The sequence below is a fragment of the Simochromis diagramma genome, unplaced genomic scaffold, assembly GCF_900408965.1.
Source record: "Simochromis diagramma unplaced genomic scaffold, fSimDia1.1 OVJJ01000302.1, whole genome shotgun sequence".
Lineage (NCBI taxonomy): Eukaryota > Metazoa > Chordata > Actinopteri > Cichliformes > Cichlidae > Simochromis > Simochromis diagramma.
The window spans coordinates 3,560,029-3,579,322 of record NW_024386792.1 but is presented as its reverse complement, the minus strand read 5'-3'; the positions used below and the strand labels follow the sequence as shown (position 1 = coordinate 3,579,322).

At 41.5% G+C, this 19,294-nt stretch overlaps 1 protein-coding gene across 1 annotated transcript in view; it reads right to left on the bottom strand.

Annotated features, from left to right (window-relative positions):
• The window catches only part of nr3c2 (nuclear receptor subfamily 3, group C, member 2), a 91,179-nt gene extending 74,948 nt beyond the window's left edge, over positions 1–16,231 (bottom strand). Inside the window, 2 exon segments of the mRNA XM_040023865.1 lie at positions 12,409–14,235; positions 15,761–16,231. Coding sequence (XP_039879799.1) covers positions 12,409–14,216 — 1,808 coding nt within the window. The 5' untranslated portion in view covers positions 14,217–14,235; positions 15,761–16,231.
• Between the last annotated feature and the right edge of the window lie 3,063 nt (positions 16,232–19,294).

The window sequence follows — 19,294 nt, the reverse complement described above, 5'->3', positions numbered from 1 at the left end:
CTGAAATGGCAATTCACTGTCACCTTTCAGCATTAGCTTAGCGTTGTGTGAGAGGACAATGCACCGGCACAATGAAAGGAGGTTTAAAATGTAAACTTGCCAGCTGAATGCAACAATGATTTCTGACCATCCAACACATAAGGTATTAAATTATACAATAGTGAATGCACACCGAGACACTGTATGCACTCCAAGTGCCATAAGTGTAGCTCAAAAGCTCATTTGCACAGCCATTTATTCTGCAACAGCTTGCAACATTAGGATTACAAATTCATAATGAGAAAAACAATATTTTATGGTGATGCCCATATTGACAGTGTGATTCATCAAAATTCCCTATATGCATGCTGGTAGTGAACCATCTTAGATTGTAGATTGGGGTAAAAGAAAAAACAATCCAGTTCAAATTTTAGTAAAAACTAATGTGAGGCTTTACCAGTCTGAGTTAGCAAAGCCTTAATTTAATCAGTCTTCATTTCTAATTATAAAGTGTGCCTACTCTCACGGACGATGCTTACTTTCTGCAATCCAGGGATACAGTACATCCTTGTAGCTGAATGCAGGGCTGTTGCTCGGAAAACAACAACACACCTAAAAGGCTGCAATCATTGCCACAAAGGATTTGACAGTCTCAGGCTGTACGATCAACTTCAATGTACATATTACATGAGAGATCACTGCAGTGTTGGCAACTAGTCGGAATGACTCGTGCTTTACATCACATCTTACACTGTGTCTCTTTTATTATCTTAATGCCAATCTCACAATAAGGTAGATATCAGTCTTTTGGAAAGTATGCATGTGGTCAGACAAACTAAAAAATTAAGTTATGAATGTGACATTCCACCCTTTTGCGTCTCTTAATAGTTCGACATTACGGTATGGTGGTGAGTCAGCTTCTTTCATTTTATCCAAGGTCCAGCAGCTGAGCAAGAATGTGAATAAAAAAGAAAGCTACTGCTTAACAGTCGTAACCCAAAACAGCCCCAGACTGACTTTGTTACAGTGAAACAGGCGGTCCTAGCCAAGTCAGAGGGAGACAAGCAGAACAAAATGCAGACACAGAACAGTGGCACGTTTGTCTATGCCAGGTACAGTGCAGTAAAATCTACCAGGAGAACAGTAAGATCAGAGGATTTTCCAGAGCTGCGGAGTTTATGCTAAATCAACAGTGTCTTAATTGTTTTTCCTAAACACTCAACCGCATTCAAACACATTCTAGTGACTATAACATCCACTATTCATTAGAATAAAATAAAAGATAGATAAACAACCAGCTTTATCTAGTAAGAAGATTTCAGTACTGCTGGAGGTAAGTAAATATGTTTTGAGATTCACTAGTACATTCAGACGTATTCATGCTAATATAATGACATTTTTTAATGGCAGAAATAACACCAGAAGTACAAAAATATATATATTTGAATGGATACATTTTATGACTTGAGTCAAGAATTGTTACTAAATTGCGAGTTAGAAGTGATAATAACCATTTTTTCTCCTGCACCCGCCTTCACACCCATACTGCCAGAAAACAAAGGCCTGAAAGTTTGCAGGGCCGCCCTGCTTTTTCTTCTTGTTACACCACAGCGAAATGTGTCGTAACAAACACATCAAACGGGCTGGGCTTTTTAAATTTTTCTTCTGTTTTTTAAACAAATATGGGAAAATATGGGAGGATGGTGGAGGAGAAGTTAAAAAAAATACAGGTTACTCATAGGCAAAACAGGAAGATCGACAGGTATGACAATGAAAACTAATTCAATACCTAGACAAATGAAACTAATACTTTCTGCATGACTAGACACAACCCAAGGTCATGAAAAAAAAAGAGAAAGAAAAGTTTTTGTTTTGTTTTCGTGTGTCTGTAATTTGAACGCTGACCCTTTAATATCCCTTCAATTATGGCTTTTCTTCTCTCCTCTACAGAAAACCAGGCTCATATTACACTTCCTGACAAACATGTTTACCCCTTTGCAGCAGCAGACTAGTGAATTCTCTCTTTAGCAACAGGTTCAGTTATAATATAGTATCTTTTCTCTGAGCTGCCACTTGATCCTCGGAAGCTTCCTTTTACTTTCTGGGTCAGTGTATCACAGGAAGCTGCCCCATCCTCAATCACAGGGGTTTTGTGGGACCGTCTCATATGGATTCTTCTAAATGCTTGACAGAGGACACGCACAAATCATTTAATGTTTTTTATCCCACAGCAAAGCAGGAAGCCCGGGGTACCCACTAAACATGTTTTTCTAGGTCATGATGGCAGCCATTTTAAAGCTTCACAAGTGTGAACACGACTAGTTACTAGTAGCTACACTGCTAGATAGGTAGTAGTTTGTTAAATAGTTCAGTGCTTCACATGATTTAATATTATTTGCTATTAAAGTTACTTTGATAAACTCTTTAGCCAGTTCTCATTTTTTAAATGTTTTTCTAGGAAATGAGAAATAGTTGCAGTGCTTATTGAAACATATGAAAACATAGAAGGAAGTAACAGTATCGAAGGCAAAAACAGAGTGTACAATTCTAACAACCTTGTAATGTAATATTTGGTATCACCACCTTTATTCGGTACAGGCTGAACTCTCTCAGGAAAGCTGTCTTCTAACTTCTTTAAGTAGTCTTCAGGACTAGTTTCCAGGCTTCTTGAAGGAGATTCAAAGCTATTCTTTGGATTTTGGCTGCCTTTTGTTCTGTTTTCCATCAAGATGATCCCACATTGATTAGATCATGTTATTGTCCAGGTTCTGGGGAGGCCAGTCCATGACTGTGTGTTTTTATATCCAGGTATGCTTTTACTGAACTGGCAGTGTGTTTGGGATCATTGTCATGCTGAATAATGAAGCTGTTGCCAATTAAAATACTTTACAGTTGGCTTTGCATGGTGGATCAAAATTTGATGGCACTTTTTGTGGATAATTATTTCATAAAATTTGACGAAATCCCCCAAAACACTGGCTGAAATGCAGCTCCAAACCATTACAGAGCCTCTACTGTCATTTACAGATGAATGTAGAGACTCACTGTTGTACCTCTCCTGACCTTCTTCATATATATTGATGAAAATTAATCCAAAGATTTCCAAATTGGAGTCCATAAGACCTGTTGCCACTGATCCATTTCTTGGGTAGGTGGCACACATCAGTCTTTTATCGCCGTTTCCCTTACTTAAGAATGGCTTCTTTACAGGCGTCCTTCCACTGAGACCATTTCTGATGATGCTTCAGTGAAAGATATACAGTATGGATTAACTGAAAGGGCATATTCATCTCTTGGGTCATGTATCAGGTTTTTGATGAACTTTTTATTGTTAAGGACAGGAATTACACAAGCTGTTTATATGCTGTAGATCAGGGGTGGGCAACTTGAGGGCCGGTGTCCTGCAGGTTTTAGATGTGTCCTTGATCCAACACAGCCGATTTAAATGGCTAAATGACCTCCCAAACATGCCCCGAAGTTCTCCAGAGGCCTGGTAATGAACTACTCATTTAATTCAGGTATGTTGGCCCAGGGTGAGATCTAAAACCTGCAGGACACCAGCCCTCGAGACCTGGAGTTCCTCACCCTTGCTGTAGATTGTTTTCTAGGCCTGCCAACATTCCTTTTGTCTTCCACTTGTTCAGTTTCCTCAAGATTTTTAAGGACACAAGGCATGCCCAGCCAAGATACATCAAATTTGAAGCCAATGGGCCTTGTAAACCAACTTGTTTGTGCACAAATACAATTTTATGCCCGTCAAACTGTGTTTTTCATAGATTCAACAAAATCTGGAACAAACTTGTGTTTTTGTGGAACGCTGGTGGGAACAAGTCGCCTAAAATACAATTTAAAAATTGGTTCTTTGTTAAGTTGCTTGTTATGTATAGACACAAGATCTGTTCATCCCTTGAGGTACAATAGATGCTGAAATGGTTCCTCTGAAAATGTCCGGGTACAAGAATTGGACTGAAAGTGAATTAGAAAGTGGACAAGGATCCACAGAAAACTTTGAAAGGGCTTGAGAAAGCCTGGAGAACTACTGCTCAAGACCACTTCTAAAGAATTACAAGAACATCTCCTTAGCAGTAAAATATAAATAAATCTAGAGTGAAAACAAGACTAAACTAATATCTCACTGAAGAGGCTCAAGTTCAACTTGTTACAATTTTCGATTCAGAAAATCGATCAGTGCTCGCTGCTTACTCAGATTTTTCGCATTTGTATTTGTGAATGTAAAATCGACAAAGTTATGGTTTTAAGTCACAGTCACACTTTTCTGAATCATGGGTTCTGCTGATGTAAAAGTGGATGCACCTCGTATGAGTGTCTATGTTCATGTGTGTGTGTTTTATTCAGGGAAGAATGAAAGTGTTATGTAAAACGCCCAGAAGCCCCCCCTCACCAACAACAACAACACACAAACGCAGTTCCTTTGGTTTATTTGAGCCAACTATGCATGACCTACTTTGGGAACCTTTCAAGCAAGCTGAACAATTAACATTTTTTGGAAGTGTCTTCCTTCATGGCATCCCTTCCATGGAGAAAGTGACAAGACAAACACCAGGCTTAAACGTAAGCACTCTGGCACGAATACTTGGGCAAGCTCTAATTAAACATGAATGATAAAGGCATGCCTTGTTTGCTTAGTCAAATATATCAGGATACAAGAGGAACACAATTATATGCTGAGAGAGTGAATCGAAATAGATTCTCTCTGCATCCTCTCCACCAAAAATGAAATATAGATCTAATTGGTTTTTATAGCACTGAATGAATAATATCCAGCCAGTGAAAGAGACATCACCTTGCATTTAGATCAACAAGCGGTACTTTCTTTATTTATGACAATAGCAATAGGCTCTTATGAGCGGTTAATCTCTATAATTTGTGATTTAATATGCGCATATTTTCCTCTAGCTGCGGTGTATGACTAAATCGCCAAACTGACCCACAAGGCTCATGACTCAGGAGATGTTCAAGAGCACTTGTGAGAAATCATTGAGACTTCTTGCATGCTAGGTAAACAAAGTACTTGGTGCACAAAAGACGGCCACAGCACCTCACACAGCAGCACGCCACAGAAATCAGGGCAACACACAGAAGCATGCACTATGCTTTGTTGCAGCTCCGGTATTTAGTTTCCACCTCCTTTATGCAGTTTGTTAATAACCTCAACAAAAGAAGGGAATGTCAGCGGTAGGTAATAGAGGGTAGATCTCCAACTACAGGACCGGCCTAGTGGAAATCTGGCCCTCTGTCACCAGACTGTGTTTCAGGAAGAAGTTCAAGTGAGGACAAGACAAGCATTGAAATCCCAGGAGCCTTGGCCAGCAGTAACCACACTTTTATTGGAGTGTCAAGTCCGGCCTAGAATGTGTGCTGTTGTTCTTGCTGTTGGCGACCATGGCGGCAGCGTTGTGTGCTTGTATGTGTGTGTGCGCGCCTTCATGGCTGTGTGTGGGAGAGGCTGAGTGGGAACTTTTAACATGATTTCTTTTCTGTGCAACAAAAGCATCCGACCATTGTGCTACACAGTATCATCTGGGTTCTTTTAAAAAGATTACATCCACTGTAGGCATCTACTCCTACACTCTGGTAGCACAAGGTAAAAAACATATCCATTCATAAAAGCTGGGAAAGAAAACTGGCTTTCACTTTATCCTCATGGCTATGCTTATTAAAATAAGGGGCGATGTTCTGATCACATCCGTACCCAATTTAGAGCTGTTTTTAAGATTATTTTATAGCCAAGGAAAAATAGCTAAACTCTTAGCTAATGTAATTTTGCTCTTCCAGCAAATGAATTCAGCGTTACTGTGTTGGAGAAGTAACAGTAAAGGAAGTAATGGAAACAGAGCGTTGGACAGAGATGCTTGCAACACCAAATCTCGTAGAAGCGAAAGTAGAGCTGACAGAGGTGAGAATATGCCTCTTTACATTTTAATGGTGACCATTACTTCCCCCTTAAAGCACCATAAATACAGTTTGTGCAGCACGACAAGCCATAAACATAACACCGACATATTATCACCTTATAAAGTTGTTGCGGTGAACCTCTTAGCAAAAACTACCAGATTATCCAGCAAATGCAGACATATCAAACAAATGAGCTTTTGTTTGATATGAGAAATCTCAACATTTACGCCCTTTTAGCTCTGTTTGGGTATACAGCCACACCCAACGAGATATGTGGATTACTTTATGTGTCTGCTCACTGCTCCTGAGAAACCAGTTGGTCTATCAGTTTTTTGTGGAAAAGAGTGGCCCGCTGCTGCTGCTGTAAACATGGTTCACACAGCCTGAAAGACCACACCAGGGACAGTTAAAAGCTGAGAGCAACTGCAGCACAGCAATAGTTGGCTGTGATGGTACTAAAATTGCAAACACTACTGCCAAGTCAAGTTGGTGATAATTTAATGTCCTCAAAATGCCTAAATAATTGTGATCCAATTGCTTGAGTGATACCTAATCAATCAGGAAAAGCTTGGTGATGATTATTCAAAACTTACACTCATTGTCTTATAACCTAAATGAACACACTGGCCAAACAACACCGTGAACATCTGACTGAACTGAGGATATCCGCAATGCTGAAATTCTGTTTTGAAAAGAACAAAACTGCTTCCAAGCATAAGCCCATAAAACGGTTAACTATTACACAGAGAAAAGGCCAACAACATCACAAACACAGGTTACTATACAAAAAATATGTACATTCATAGTCGTACGAACTCCTAAGTTCCATAAAATACATTTTCACTGCTCTTTACAGGTTTTCCTGCCGAAACGCCTCACGGAGAGCTTTTACCGTCACTTTTAAGGATACATTTTTAGACTTTAAGAACTGTAGACAGCTGAATTCACCACTTGGACCAGCTCTTACTATTCATACCTTGAATGCTGCCTCTCGACTCTGCTTTACACAGCCTCCAATCCACCCACACCAACCAGTGCTGGGCTACCCAGAAGACAGAAAAGACCTGAAAGAACTGGATCCTTGTGGTCTCTGCGTGTTCATTAATTTGTGTGTTTCAGCGCACGTTTTGTTTTTTTCATTTTTTCTAGACATTAATGTTATTTTATTTTAATGCATTTCAATGCATCTGTTTTTACATCAATTCAAAATAAAAGGGGATGAAAAATTTAAATACGTATGATGAGGTCACAAAAAGTTTCAGGCAGCAACACTGTGGGCTTGACAAACACTGTGTTGATTTGTATTTGTGAGATCTACATTTTGATTTGACTTAACAAATCTTATTACACTGAAAATCCATTTTGCATCTACAAGCCGCGTTATCCCGCTGCTTTATTTTATTAATACGATTCACGGGCTGAAAATCTAAACCTATTTAGACTGTCCTTACTTTATTCTGTGCTCAGTGTGACGAGTGCTCGGCAGGACTGGTTTAGTTAAATGCTGCACTGAAGCCAAGAAGACAGAAAGCCCCGTACGCAGATGTGCTTGTGGATTTTAGCGTACTTTACTTTATTTTACGTGCAGCATTTAACTTCATTTAAAACACGTGTAACTCGATTGTAGAAGGATAGGCTGTCTACCTGTCTTTTTATTTAAGGATTATTCTGTATGCCGTGCCAGCGCTGTGGTTAACGCATTTTGACTAAATTGGTTTTACGTAATGTAGCTTCATTTTCTTCTAAATAAATAGCGCGTATCATTTTCCCAACTTCCTTTGAGAGCCCCTTTATAGTGGGCTGTTAACAGCTGGTTACACAGTGTCGGGGAAACATTTCACCAGTCTCTTCCTAAAGCACCAGACATATGTAGATACATGCTACAAATATACATATCTATTATTTTGACATCATTAGTTATAGTTTTAGATCGAGTTCGTTCTTTATTTATTTATTAATAGATTTTGTCTACACGTGACAACTAAAATCTGCATGACAACATGATGTCTTCAATCCTCATAAAGCCAAAACCAGTGTATTAGTTAAAAAGTTCTACTATGCTATTATGTGCTAGTTACACGCATATATACATATATAAATATGATAAATCTCATCTTGCTCACGAGCGCATAAAACAGCACTCACACTCGATGAGTATCAGGGCTGCACTTGAGACGTAGCTAACAAGAACTCGTACACACTCAAGATTAAGAGAGTTTTTCTAAAGCAGCCTGACATCATTACATTTTATTACACAATAGAAGAAGAGCAACACTAATACTCCAGAAATCTGAACTTGCTCCTTGAAGTTTGCCAGAATAAGTGGTTTAAATGATATCCAGCACAATTAAATGATCATAGTCTTCACTTAATTACTACAATATAATTAAATATTCACCGGCACACATGAGAGTGCATATAATTAAAACGCTTGCGCGCAACAAAAGACAATATCTCTGCCACACTGTTATGTCTGCTGGGCAGACACGTGAGAGCCGAAGCCATTCCCCAGCACCTTCACCTGTAACGTCCTTTTTCACAACCCAAAGAAACAGCTGTCCGCTTCACAGTCAGGAACCCATAATGCACCGGGAGCCCCTGTGCATGCCTGGTGTTGGGGTTTAATTGGATATTAGTATCCAGCAGTGTCTGAATTAATCAAATCATTTCCATCCATTAATTTAGTGGAGGAACATACAATTAAAGCCTTATTAGCGCGCTCTCAGGAGTATGCCTTTTCATCCCTCTGCAGAACATTGAGAGTTGGCCAGAGTCCAGCGTGAAGCCTTCTCCTTGCTCGAATCCGGTGCCTCTTCACAACGTGCTCTCGTTTAATCTATAGAAACCGGCTGCGAGTTTAAAAGAAATGAAAGTGTCTGTCAGCGCTGGGCAACTTTCCTGTTGCTGGGCTGAAAGCTACAAGTTTCAGGAAGGGCTTATTTAAATTGAAAAAAGCATTGTTGGCTTCGAGTTGTCGGATTATGAAATTATAAGGTTAGCACTGACAAGTTTTAGAGAAATTCTATGTGGTGAAAAATTGCTGTGAAAACCAACACAAAAATGCCCTAAATAGGGTGAAAAGAGATTTGGAGATTTAGGCTGTGAGCAAACATAATCCAGAGCCCTAATGTAGGTCATTTTATGATCATTACCATATTTATATATCTTCAAAACTGCAGCGCACTCTATTTTTTTTCCTCAAAAAAATCAAATAAATACAGAAATGATACATTTATAACACATATATTAAATGAACATCTCTGCATTCAAGCTTCTAATAACATGCGATATTCCATTCTACTTTATCCTAGCATTAGGTTTAAATTAAACATCACGCAAATACAAATATTCCAGGACTCCTTTTTCCCCCTTCCTCCTCTGTTCTGAATCTAAGTTAAAACATTTTGCACAAAGTAATCCAGACTGCTCAGATGAGCAGCCATTTTTAATTAAAACCATTTACAGAGGAAACCAAAGTGAGAAAAAAAAGAGCCAAGGGATTTAACACTCTGTCATCCAAGGCTTCAGCGGATCAAAGAGTTTTAGTTGTGCTTTTTAATGGTTACGTAACATTTTTGCCTATGAAATATTGGGCCCGGGTACCATGCAGTCAGTCCAAAGCTGGACGGTACCACAGATTTTCCTGCAGTGCTTTTTCAAATTTCAGGCAGGATACACTAAGCCTGTGTTTATGCCTAAGTATAGCTGTCAATCAATGCAGCACCAGTAGTACAACAGGAAACTGAAAGAAGGCAGTAACCTCTGAAGAAAAAAACGCAGTCTTGCCTTCTGCCTAATGCATATATATATATATATATATATATATATATATACATACATATATATATATATATATATATATATATATATGTACACAGTATGCGTGCGTGTGTGTGCGTGCATGTATTGTATGTACACATGTATATTTGCATCTGTCTGCTTCCCTGTCTGCCTGACTGCCTGCCATGTGGCCCACCTCGTACTGTCATCCTGTCTGACATTAGGGCTAAGCTGGATCTCATTAGGACCAAGGTGGCAGTGATCCCGTCAACATCGCTTTGGCTCCTGCCATATGGGTCGCCTCCAAGGTAACGGGGCTGTATCAGTCTCCTCAGAGCTGCAAGCCTTGTTATAGCACATGCACAAACAAGCAGACGCAGTATCTACTTTCTAGACAAGTGTGTACGTATGAAGCTGAAAAGCGCGTCAAACGGGAGAAAGCGTGTAATTTTGATATGATAATCAGGCCAAATGTTTTAGATGAAAGAGAAATAAACACTGTCACAGATACACACAGGGGTAGGCACAGAGCACAGAGTGCTTGCTTTCTATGTTTAACACATAAAAGGACAAAAATTACACCAAGACAAAAACATTTTTTGTGAACAAGGTTAAAAGGAATTCATCAGGTTATCTTGTGTCACTGAATGATGGTTATTATAAGTACATAAACTTTTAATACAGGGGTGTCAAACCCATTGTAGATCACAGACCACATGCAGCCCAATTTGATTTAAGTGTTATATTTCTTTCCGCGTGCATTGACTAACTATTCATGTTTAATGAACCATCCGTTTACACAACAGAAGATGAGCAGAATTTTAAGGAATCTTAAGAAATTTAAGTGCAATTTCAACGTTTTTTTCTGTTTTTCACATCAGTCGGTTTACATTCATTAGAAACAAAACACCAGCATCGGTACGGCTCTTTGCCTTAACCACCTTCCCCTGAAGGCATATGGCTGGCTAAGGGTAACGTCTTTGTCAGTAAGCAGGCTGTAAAAACGATGTTTCAGATCTTTGTCTCAGATGAAATTAACAGTCCAGACAATCACTCCCATAACATGAGCCTATCTTAACGAGCTGCAGACAGAATACTTCCTGGTGCAAAGCGCACTGAAAAGTGCTGCTCTCCTTCTCCACGATTTTCACTTCCGGCGGACCCTTTCACGAGCCTGTTCTGGCTCGCTCACCTTGTGTTTGACACCTCTCTTTTTAAGGTAAATTCTAAACAGAACAATCAACCCCTTAGAAGCAGTAGCAATTTTATAGATTACATTTATATTCTGCAGTAAATCATACTTCTAGTGATGACCTAATTGAATATCCAGTGATCAAGCACTTTATTATGCCAGCTTTTTCTAAAATAATTTCCCTCCCATCTGAACGATAGTAACTGAGCTGAAGAAAATGATAGAAAACGGCCGAGAAATCAAAAAGATCTGCAGAGGGTTTTTTTTGTTTGTTTTTTTTAAATTAATTCAATCAAGAAAACTTTTGATCTAATACATGTCCATTACGGGGTTCTGTGCAACATCTCGGCCCAAGCTCAGCTTGGACTTGGCATGATCAGTCAAACATAGCAAAGCAATGTACATCAAAATCCCAGCGGAGGCTCGGATACAGTGCTGCACTTATCTTACAGCAAGCGTCTGACTTTTATCAAAAGCGATCCAAGTAAGCAGGAAGTCATTTATGGTTTTGTTTAGTGCGTCTTTGCTCGAGCTCATAAAACCTGTGAATTTATGACATCCCCAAGCATAAATAGATTATAGCAAAGTGTATTTTATAAAGCACTAGGAGGCACTCGTTGTTATTTAAAAACATTTATAATACGTGCAAATTCTCCATATACCACAAACCATTCTTTGATTTACTGTAAATAAACAGCAGCATCCGTCACTGTTAGGCGAATATAGCAATGTATTTTCAGCAACACAACCGTGTGTTTTATGGCCTACGGTTGTGACATTCACTATTATTAATCGTGCTGATAATTCACCTCCTTCACATGCAGCCGGGACAGTAGAATACACTGGAACCACAACAACTGTGTCAAAGTTCCACTATGTCAGATTGGCGGCTGTTATAGATTTTTTCCCCCCTTTGGCCTGTTTGTTTTGTTCCACCCCCTCCACCCCCTCCACTACCACCCTCACAAAAATCAACTGTTTATTTCATCAGTTTGGCAACCAAAGCCTGTGATCAATCATTCATAATTTATAATGCTGCCAAAGGCCTAGGGCCCATAAAAGCAGATATTTGCATTACACAAGGTCTCAGCTAGACCTTCTGATAACAGACCAATAAATTTTGTTATTGTACGTACACACAGGCCCCTGATAAGAAGCAAACTTTGCCTCTGTTTTACAGTAGAACACAGGCCTGTAAGAAGAGAGACGATGATGTTGTGGTCACATGCTGCTACAACAATGACCTGGACCCTGTCCTTTAATTCCTGTTCTCCCAGCCAGCATTCCGCTGCCTTTCCCAAGCCCTGTTGTTGTTGTTATTATTTTGCACTTCTCAAAGCAAACGCCCTAAATCCCCTGTGCAACAGGAGTCCCATTACAAAAAAACTAAACAAAAAACTGGCTCTCCATCTATGGGAGACTCTGGAGAGGCATACTATTATACAGGTACACTGAAGGGAAAAAAAACCCAAACATGATTTGATATTTACACAAAACAGGCACACACAGAGACTGCCTAAATACGCCTTCTTCTTCCTTACCTCGACATGCCGTCCGAGATGCAGTTCTGACCCGGATATCCTTCACCTCTGGCTGCAAGAGACCCCTGGGATATGCCCGGGTGAGATTTCCACGACTCCATTAACGCCGTTACGGGTGAAATTAGATTCAACAAAGGGTTGGTCTGGTCCCTCACATCGTGCCGCGTGAAAGACATTGTTCCTTGCGCTCCAATCTGGTAATGGAATGAGTGTCCACCGGAATTAACTCCAACAATGGCGGATGTGGACATGCTGTTATTCTCTTGGTAATAGCTGCCATCTGTGGCTTCCTGCTTAACCCCTTTAGACAGGACATTGTTGGAGAACACATCAGACTCATAGTTCCCATTCACAGAGGAGACAGGGGGTCCTAAGATACCGGAAAGACTGTATTCATCAATGTTATTCCTCAGGGACAGATAAGTGGTCTCAGACGCAGAGAAGAGGCCAATCGATGGTGACTGCTCACCGTAGGGCTGTTGATTCATACATCCCTCACTTTTGTTTGGCTCACTCTTAATCTGCGTGATAAAGGGCGTGTTGCTCGCGTTACATTTGGAGCTGCCTAAACACATGCTCCTGAAGTCAGTCCCAGGTTCGTTCTTTATGTACTTAACCATCCCCATCTGATCTAAGCCGACATTGAACACCTCCCCGTCTACCATCTCTACTTTAGGGAACTCGAAATTCTTGAAGTCCGTTTCTCTGGTCAGCCCTGCTTCCGGGCTGCTCGTGTCATTCTGCACCAGACCCAGTCCGTCAGCAGGACTGGACACAGGAAACCCGCCAGAGGAGGGGTTCTGTGGGCTGCTGACAGTCATGTTGCCTGCTGTGGCCGGACTGGAGATGGAGGGCATTGCTGTGTTGCAGTTGTTGGTGGTTTTGCTAGAGCAGCTGCCAGCTGTTGGGCTTGAGACAGAGGACCTAATGTTACATGTAGTGCTGCAGGATGGAGGGGATCTCACACTACTCATGCTCTGAGGACTGGACATGGGAGACCTCATGACATTGAGCGGGCTGGTGAGTGGCGGTGAGCCCACGGTGCTGGACTCCACAGGGCTACATGTGACTGAATTCCTGCGCTTGATGTTGGCTAGAGTTGCAGCACACGAAGTCTGGCTGACAGGGCTACTGACAGACGAGCACAGAGGCGCAAAGCACGTAGGAGGACTGGTGGTAGACGACACCATATTGTTGCTGCCTCCGGGGCTGGAAATGGCACTGGAGGTTTGGGGACTGCAGGACAGAGAAGAGGCCAGCATAGATGCTGAGCTAACCGGGGTCCCCGCGGTGCATTCTCTGGGAGTCGCGCTAGGCTGCTGGAAACCAAATGGCTTCAATTTGGGGCTCTTTGTGGGACCACATTGGTTCTCCTCTAAAGGCCGTCCACATGCTGGATACAGCTTTCCTGGGCTGGTATTGGCTCCCTGCTGGTTAAAAGCAAAATCTGCCTCCCTGGCAGCATTCATATACAGGCCCATAGACTCAGCCACAGTCTTGGAAAGCTCTTTGGAGTCCATTTCCTGCTTATGACCAAGGAGTGAGTTGTTGAAGTGTGGGAGAACAAATGGCTGGTTCTGGCTGAGCTGCAGCATTGGCTGCTCCTGCTTTTTTGTATTGTTGTCTTTGCAGTCGGTGGCCGGGCTTCCAGCAGGGCAGTTGACATTAACTATGTCCATCAGGATATCACTGCCAGTCAGACTTGAATCCTCTGTACTGCAGCAGTACTCCATAGTGCCAGGGACCTGAGGCCATCTGTTCTCTGTGTCCTTTCCATCAAAGAAACTTTGGTATCTTTTGGTCTCCATTGCTGGCTCATTGAGTTACCTAGTAAACATGGCAAACAGATAAAAAAACAAACAAAAAAAGGGTCAGTCGAGCTACAATAGTTGGCAAAGGTTTTTAAGAGTATTACTTTCTGATAAAGAGACTATGTAAGATTACGTTACATATTAAAGGATTATGCAATTTTATTTTCCTTTAAAATCTAATCAGTCTCCTGTTTATAGCTTATAAAAAGTTGCACTTAAGTGAAACCTAACAAGACAAAAAAATAAAAAACAATGTGGAGGAACTGAAAAATTTCTGAGTGTGAAGTCCCTGTTTGATTGTTTTATTTACACGGGCAACATTTTTTAAGATTAAAGTGTCTCATATTTTTTTAAACAAGTTAAATCTAATAAAGTCCAAAATAAATCTGTACAGTATTTCCCTCTCACACATGATTCAAACCCCTTATCGGCGCACTACAGGGAATGCAGCGATAACTTAAAGAAACCCAGACCACAAGGGTTAATTTATCTGTATGTGACGTCGCCTGGGCTTTTTTTCTTTTTATTCCCACCTCTACTGCGTCTCTATTGGCCAGCTCGGCCAGAAATCCAGCAGCTTCATCAGGCCCCATTCATGGATTGGCCCGAAAGCTGTCACTCAATAGTTATCGCTCATGCAGCCACAACATTGCTGCGACACAACTTGAACTGTTGTTTTAGGCGGCCGGAGTGGCGTCCCTGTGTGCTAAAAACGATTCAACATCACTGGGAACAATCGGACGATAAAACACAACAAATTGCATTGATTTCTGGCTGGTTTGGGGTTAATGTTCAAGCTATTTATTTTGCATGCAACGGTGCAAGTCCGCGAAGGGCTCGCAGCGAGCGGCCGAGATATCGACGTTAAAGTGTTGCTGTCTGCAAAAAAACAGGCTGTCCTGTGCACATGTGCAGAGAATTTGAAAGTAAAACAAGAAAAAAAAGGGGAAAAAACCCGAACAGCTGTCAGACTCATAATTCCCCTCCTTGTTGTCCTGCCGCGATCGCTCTGCCTTTGCAGGACATGCACAAGTCTGCATTTTGCGTGTGCGCAGAATACAAAAAGTAGATGAAAAAAGAAGCCAAAAGCCCGTCCGTCTGCTATATTGTTTCCGTTTTTTACTCCTTTTTTTCTTTCTTTTTGCTTTAAAACTCGCATGTATTGCTTTTGAATGATTACGTCCACTACGATCAAAGTATGAATTATTTAAGGCACTTTTTAGACAGAATTTGACAGCCCTATATATCACTCTCCGCAGACAGGTGAGCCCATGTACGTAAAATCCACGAACGCTGCTCTAAATCACGGTGGCGATTTCCTAAAGTGCATAAACTTCTTGGCCACTTTTATTAAAGAGCAGACACGGAGGGGAGAGGCTAACGGTCCCGGTTAAAAGTTATTATATTTCTCCTCCACAGCACCAAGGCCAGTGTCCGTAAGTATCCAGTTCTCCCGACTCCAACTGCGAGGGGGACTTGCTTTCATTATCACCTCGAATTAAAACTGTACAGTCAAAACACAGGGCTCCGTCCGTCCTTACCTTAATTACGACATTCAGAGTTGTCAGGTGGCTGTGTTGCTGGGCAGCGATAATCCAGAGGACAGAAAAAGAAAAACGCAAAAAAAAAAAAAAAGAAGCAAAGTCAATAAATATCAACCAACGTGCTCTCCGCCCCCCACCTCTTCACCCCTCTACTCTTTCCAATACATTGTTGCCAGTTTGACAGCTAGACACACCGGAGAAGTCTACTGCGTATTATCACTAGTAATCCTCAACAGCGAGCCGCTGCTCCTGACAGGACGAAACGACAGCGATGGGTCGGACGGCAGCGACGGATAATCACACTCACATTATGGCCGTAAGAAAATTTTTTTTTCCAAGATTGACGATTCTGGAAAAGAAAAGAAAAAAAAACAGAAGAAGAGTAATTAAAAACAAACGAAGGAGTCGAGTCGGACTTGCAGTCAGAGCGACGTCATTCTGTGCACATGGACCCTCCTACTGCAACGAGTGCAACACAAACTCCGAGGAGGAGGGAGGTGGTGGAGGTGGGGGGGGGGGGGAGAGAGAGAGAGAGAGTGGTAGAGAGGGAGGGAGGGGCTCGGAGCGCAGGTAGACGGAGCCGTCTGGAAATAGGGCACCGAGCTGTGTGAGAGAAACTCGTGTGATGGCGACAGTAAGGCTTTCGTGATTTCATTTTTTCTTCTTCTTTTTTTGTCTGTTGAAGTCTTGCAAGTTTGTTACGTTATATTTTCTCTCTCTCTTTCTCATTTGTGACTTTTCAATATTAGTCATTTCTGCCAACTGACACTTCGGAGATCCCGTCACGGTCACGCACAGCAATTTTAGATCACAGGAAAGTATTTCAGGTGCTTTCCCCGCACGACCCCCCTCCTCGCGCACGGTGAACGTGGAGCTCATGAGACCCTCGCGAGTGCTGAGAGAAGAGTGAAATCAAGTCGGTGAGAGCGTGACGGCTGCCCCCCGCTAGATGGAGATGCTGTTCAGAAACAAATTACAGAGTGGTCAAGCTGTCACTTGATTCCGTCCATGTCAAACTATATTAGTAAAAACAAAAAAACGCTTTAATCGCTAATGAATCCAAATGCACACTTTCTGCTTTTGCGTGTTAGACCCGTAGCTTTCTTTCCACATCATCTATCTTCATAAAGAAGAATATAATAATAAAAGCCACAAACAATGTTTTCTTATCTGAGTGTGGACATTCGGACACCTTCTTTCTTTTAAAATGAAGTGCAAGACATCCACTCATCCCTGATGGTGACACATCCGAGTCCATCTGGTCACTGCGTGTTCACGCTGTCTCGCTGGCATGATGATTACAGTGCATGGTTAACGTCCATAGGTGCCTTCACTCGAAAGTAAAAAATAATTAAATAATTTTTTTTTTAAATCAAGTATTTATTTATTGTCATTGTCAAAGAACAATGAAATAACAGACCGGTTCTCAGGTTCGTGATTTGTGACTCTGTCATCTGGATTAAGCTGCTGTTTACATTTCACGACCCACATCTCATGGTGTTGACTTTGGTTTTACTCCAGCAACATCCAATAATCAGTTTAATCTGTGGAGTTGTCAGTCACACTTTGTAGGTTTTTTTTTTTTTTTTTTTTTTTTTTTGACTGCATAACAGGCAGCGTGTAGGGGTTTCCACTGTGAGGGTGGCACTTTATACAGTAGAATAAAGTTCCAGCGTTTCTCTTCTTTGCTTTTCTGGATACTCCATACCAGCCTGTAGCCATTTCTCAAGCCAGGCAGCAGCAGTTAGATTAGTCAAAGCCAACCAAGCAACACTGCCCGCCTCCCTGATCACCGGTTTCTCCCGGCCTTATAGTCTGCTACCACACAAATACTGAGCTGCATCTGACTGGTTGATTGCCTCTCAAGGACTGTCTGCTTCAAACCAAACTAACACGGGGAGCTGTTTGCAAACTTTTTCATGTAATCCAGTAAAATGTGCTTCTTAAAAAACATCTAAAACAAGAGTCATGGAGCTGCTGAATATGTTTTCCTATTTGGAAAATCTTTTGATGATCAGAGGTACGGGTTAAGGGAAACACTCCTGTATACAGTCACCTACCCCTCAACTTTATGCAGATGAGAAGTGGTCAACTTTCTGCCCTGTTGCTACCACATGACATTGAACAAACAGACATAATACGCGGAAACATGACGGATGCTGTGAACACAATCATAATGACTGCACAGAGGCAAGAAATGAAGCTTAAGTGTTAAATGTTAAGTGAATAGTCACCCTTTAGTTTATAGTAATGGAAAGAAATTGCATTTCCCCTCACCTCAGCTTTATTTTTTATTGTTTTTAAGCTCACTTGAGGTGGTGGTGGTGGTGATGGTCTTGCAGCCAAAAACTGCATTGCTTTTGTTCAAACTCAGGAATCGTATTAGCAGTTAAAAGTCAGCTGTTTTCAGTGGAAACGCTCTGTTAAATCTAATTAACAGCACGAGAAAACAGGTGGAGGAAAACCTGCAACTATCTGGTGAGCAGAGCTGCAGCTAAAGAGCCACGTATCTCCCTCAGGGCTTGGTGGAGACTAAAGTAGAGCCAAAAGGAGAGTCAGTGCTTGCATTTATCGGATATTCAAAGACAACTTGTGTGAAAAAGGCTTTTGAATCCGGGTTGTAAAAATGCCAACCTCGATCAAACGCTTGTCTGATGGACTTCTTGGACATAAAGTCAACACATCATCATTTCGACCCATGAAGCCAGAGTTGTGGAAAAAAAAGGTGGTAATGGAATATTTTAGTAACTGGCAGAGCGACTGCATTATCGCTTTATCTGTGAATGGATGACCCTCAAGAAAAACTGAACTGAAACAATAAGCGGATTGGGGGAGGGTGTCGGCGATGGATTTCTTCTCTGATTAAAAACTACATCTGTAATTACCACACGATGGGGACAGGGTCTTCTGCTGAGTTGACGAGTGTTTTGTTTCAGAGTTAACATGCTCCAATTCACCTGTCCCCATGAGGCGCAGCATCCACTTCTCTGTTTTGCAGCCGGGCCTTTCAGCTACTGGAGTTGTCTGCTATGTGTCTAAACTGGAGTGGAAGCCTGCTCCTAATCATGGCAATCACTCATCTGAGAGAAACCTACACACACACACACACCCTCCCCCCAATCACTTCAAAACACAGCTATTTTTAAACTCCCATATATGTACAGTGTTTTCAGGCTATTGCGATTATCATTGATTTGTCTAAAATGACAGTGCTTAGAAGCTCAGAGAGATTCAAGGGGGCTCCCTTCAATTTCTACCAATGAGGGAGCAAATTATTACTGATTTCATATCAGCCGTGTTCTGCTGTCAGTCTGCAAATTCTTAGGACTTTGTGACTGTGGAAGGAAAATCTGTGGTGCAAAGCTAAATTAGATTTGCCCATGATGTGTTTGACTGGCACCCATTATGCGCAATGGACAAGTGGGAGCTGCATGAATGGGTGTGGGAAACATTGCTTATATCTCAATTCTGCTACGCTTTTTTCCCCTGTTTTTGTGAAGCAGGTCCCCATTCATGGGTGATTAACAGGCA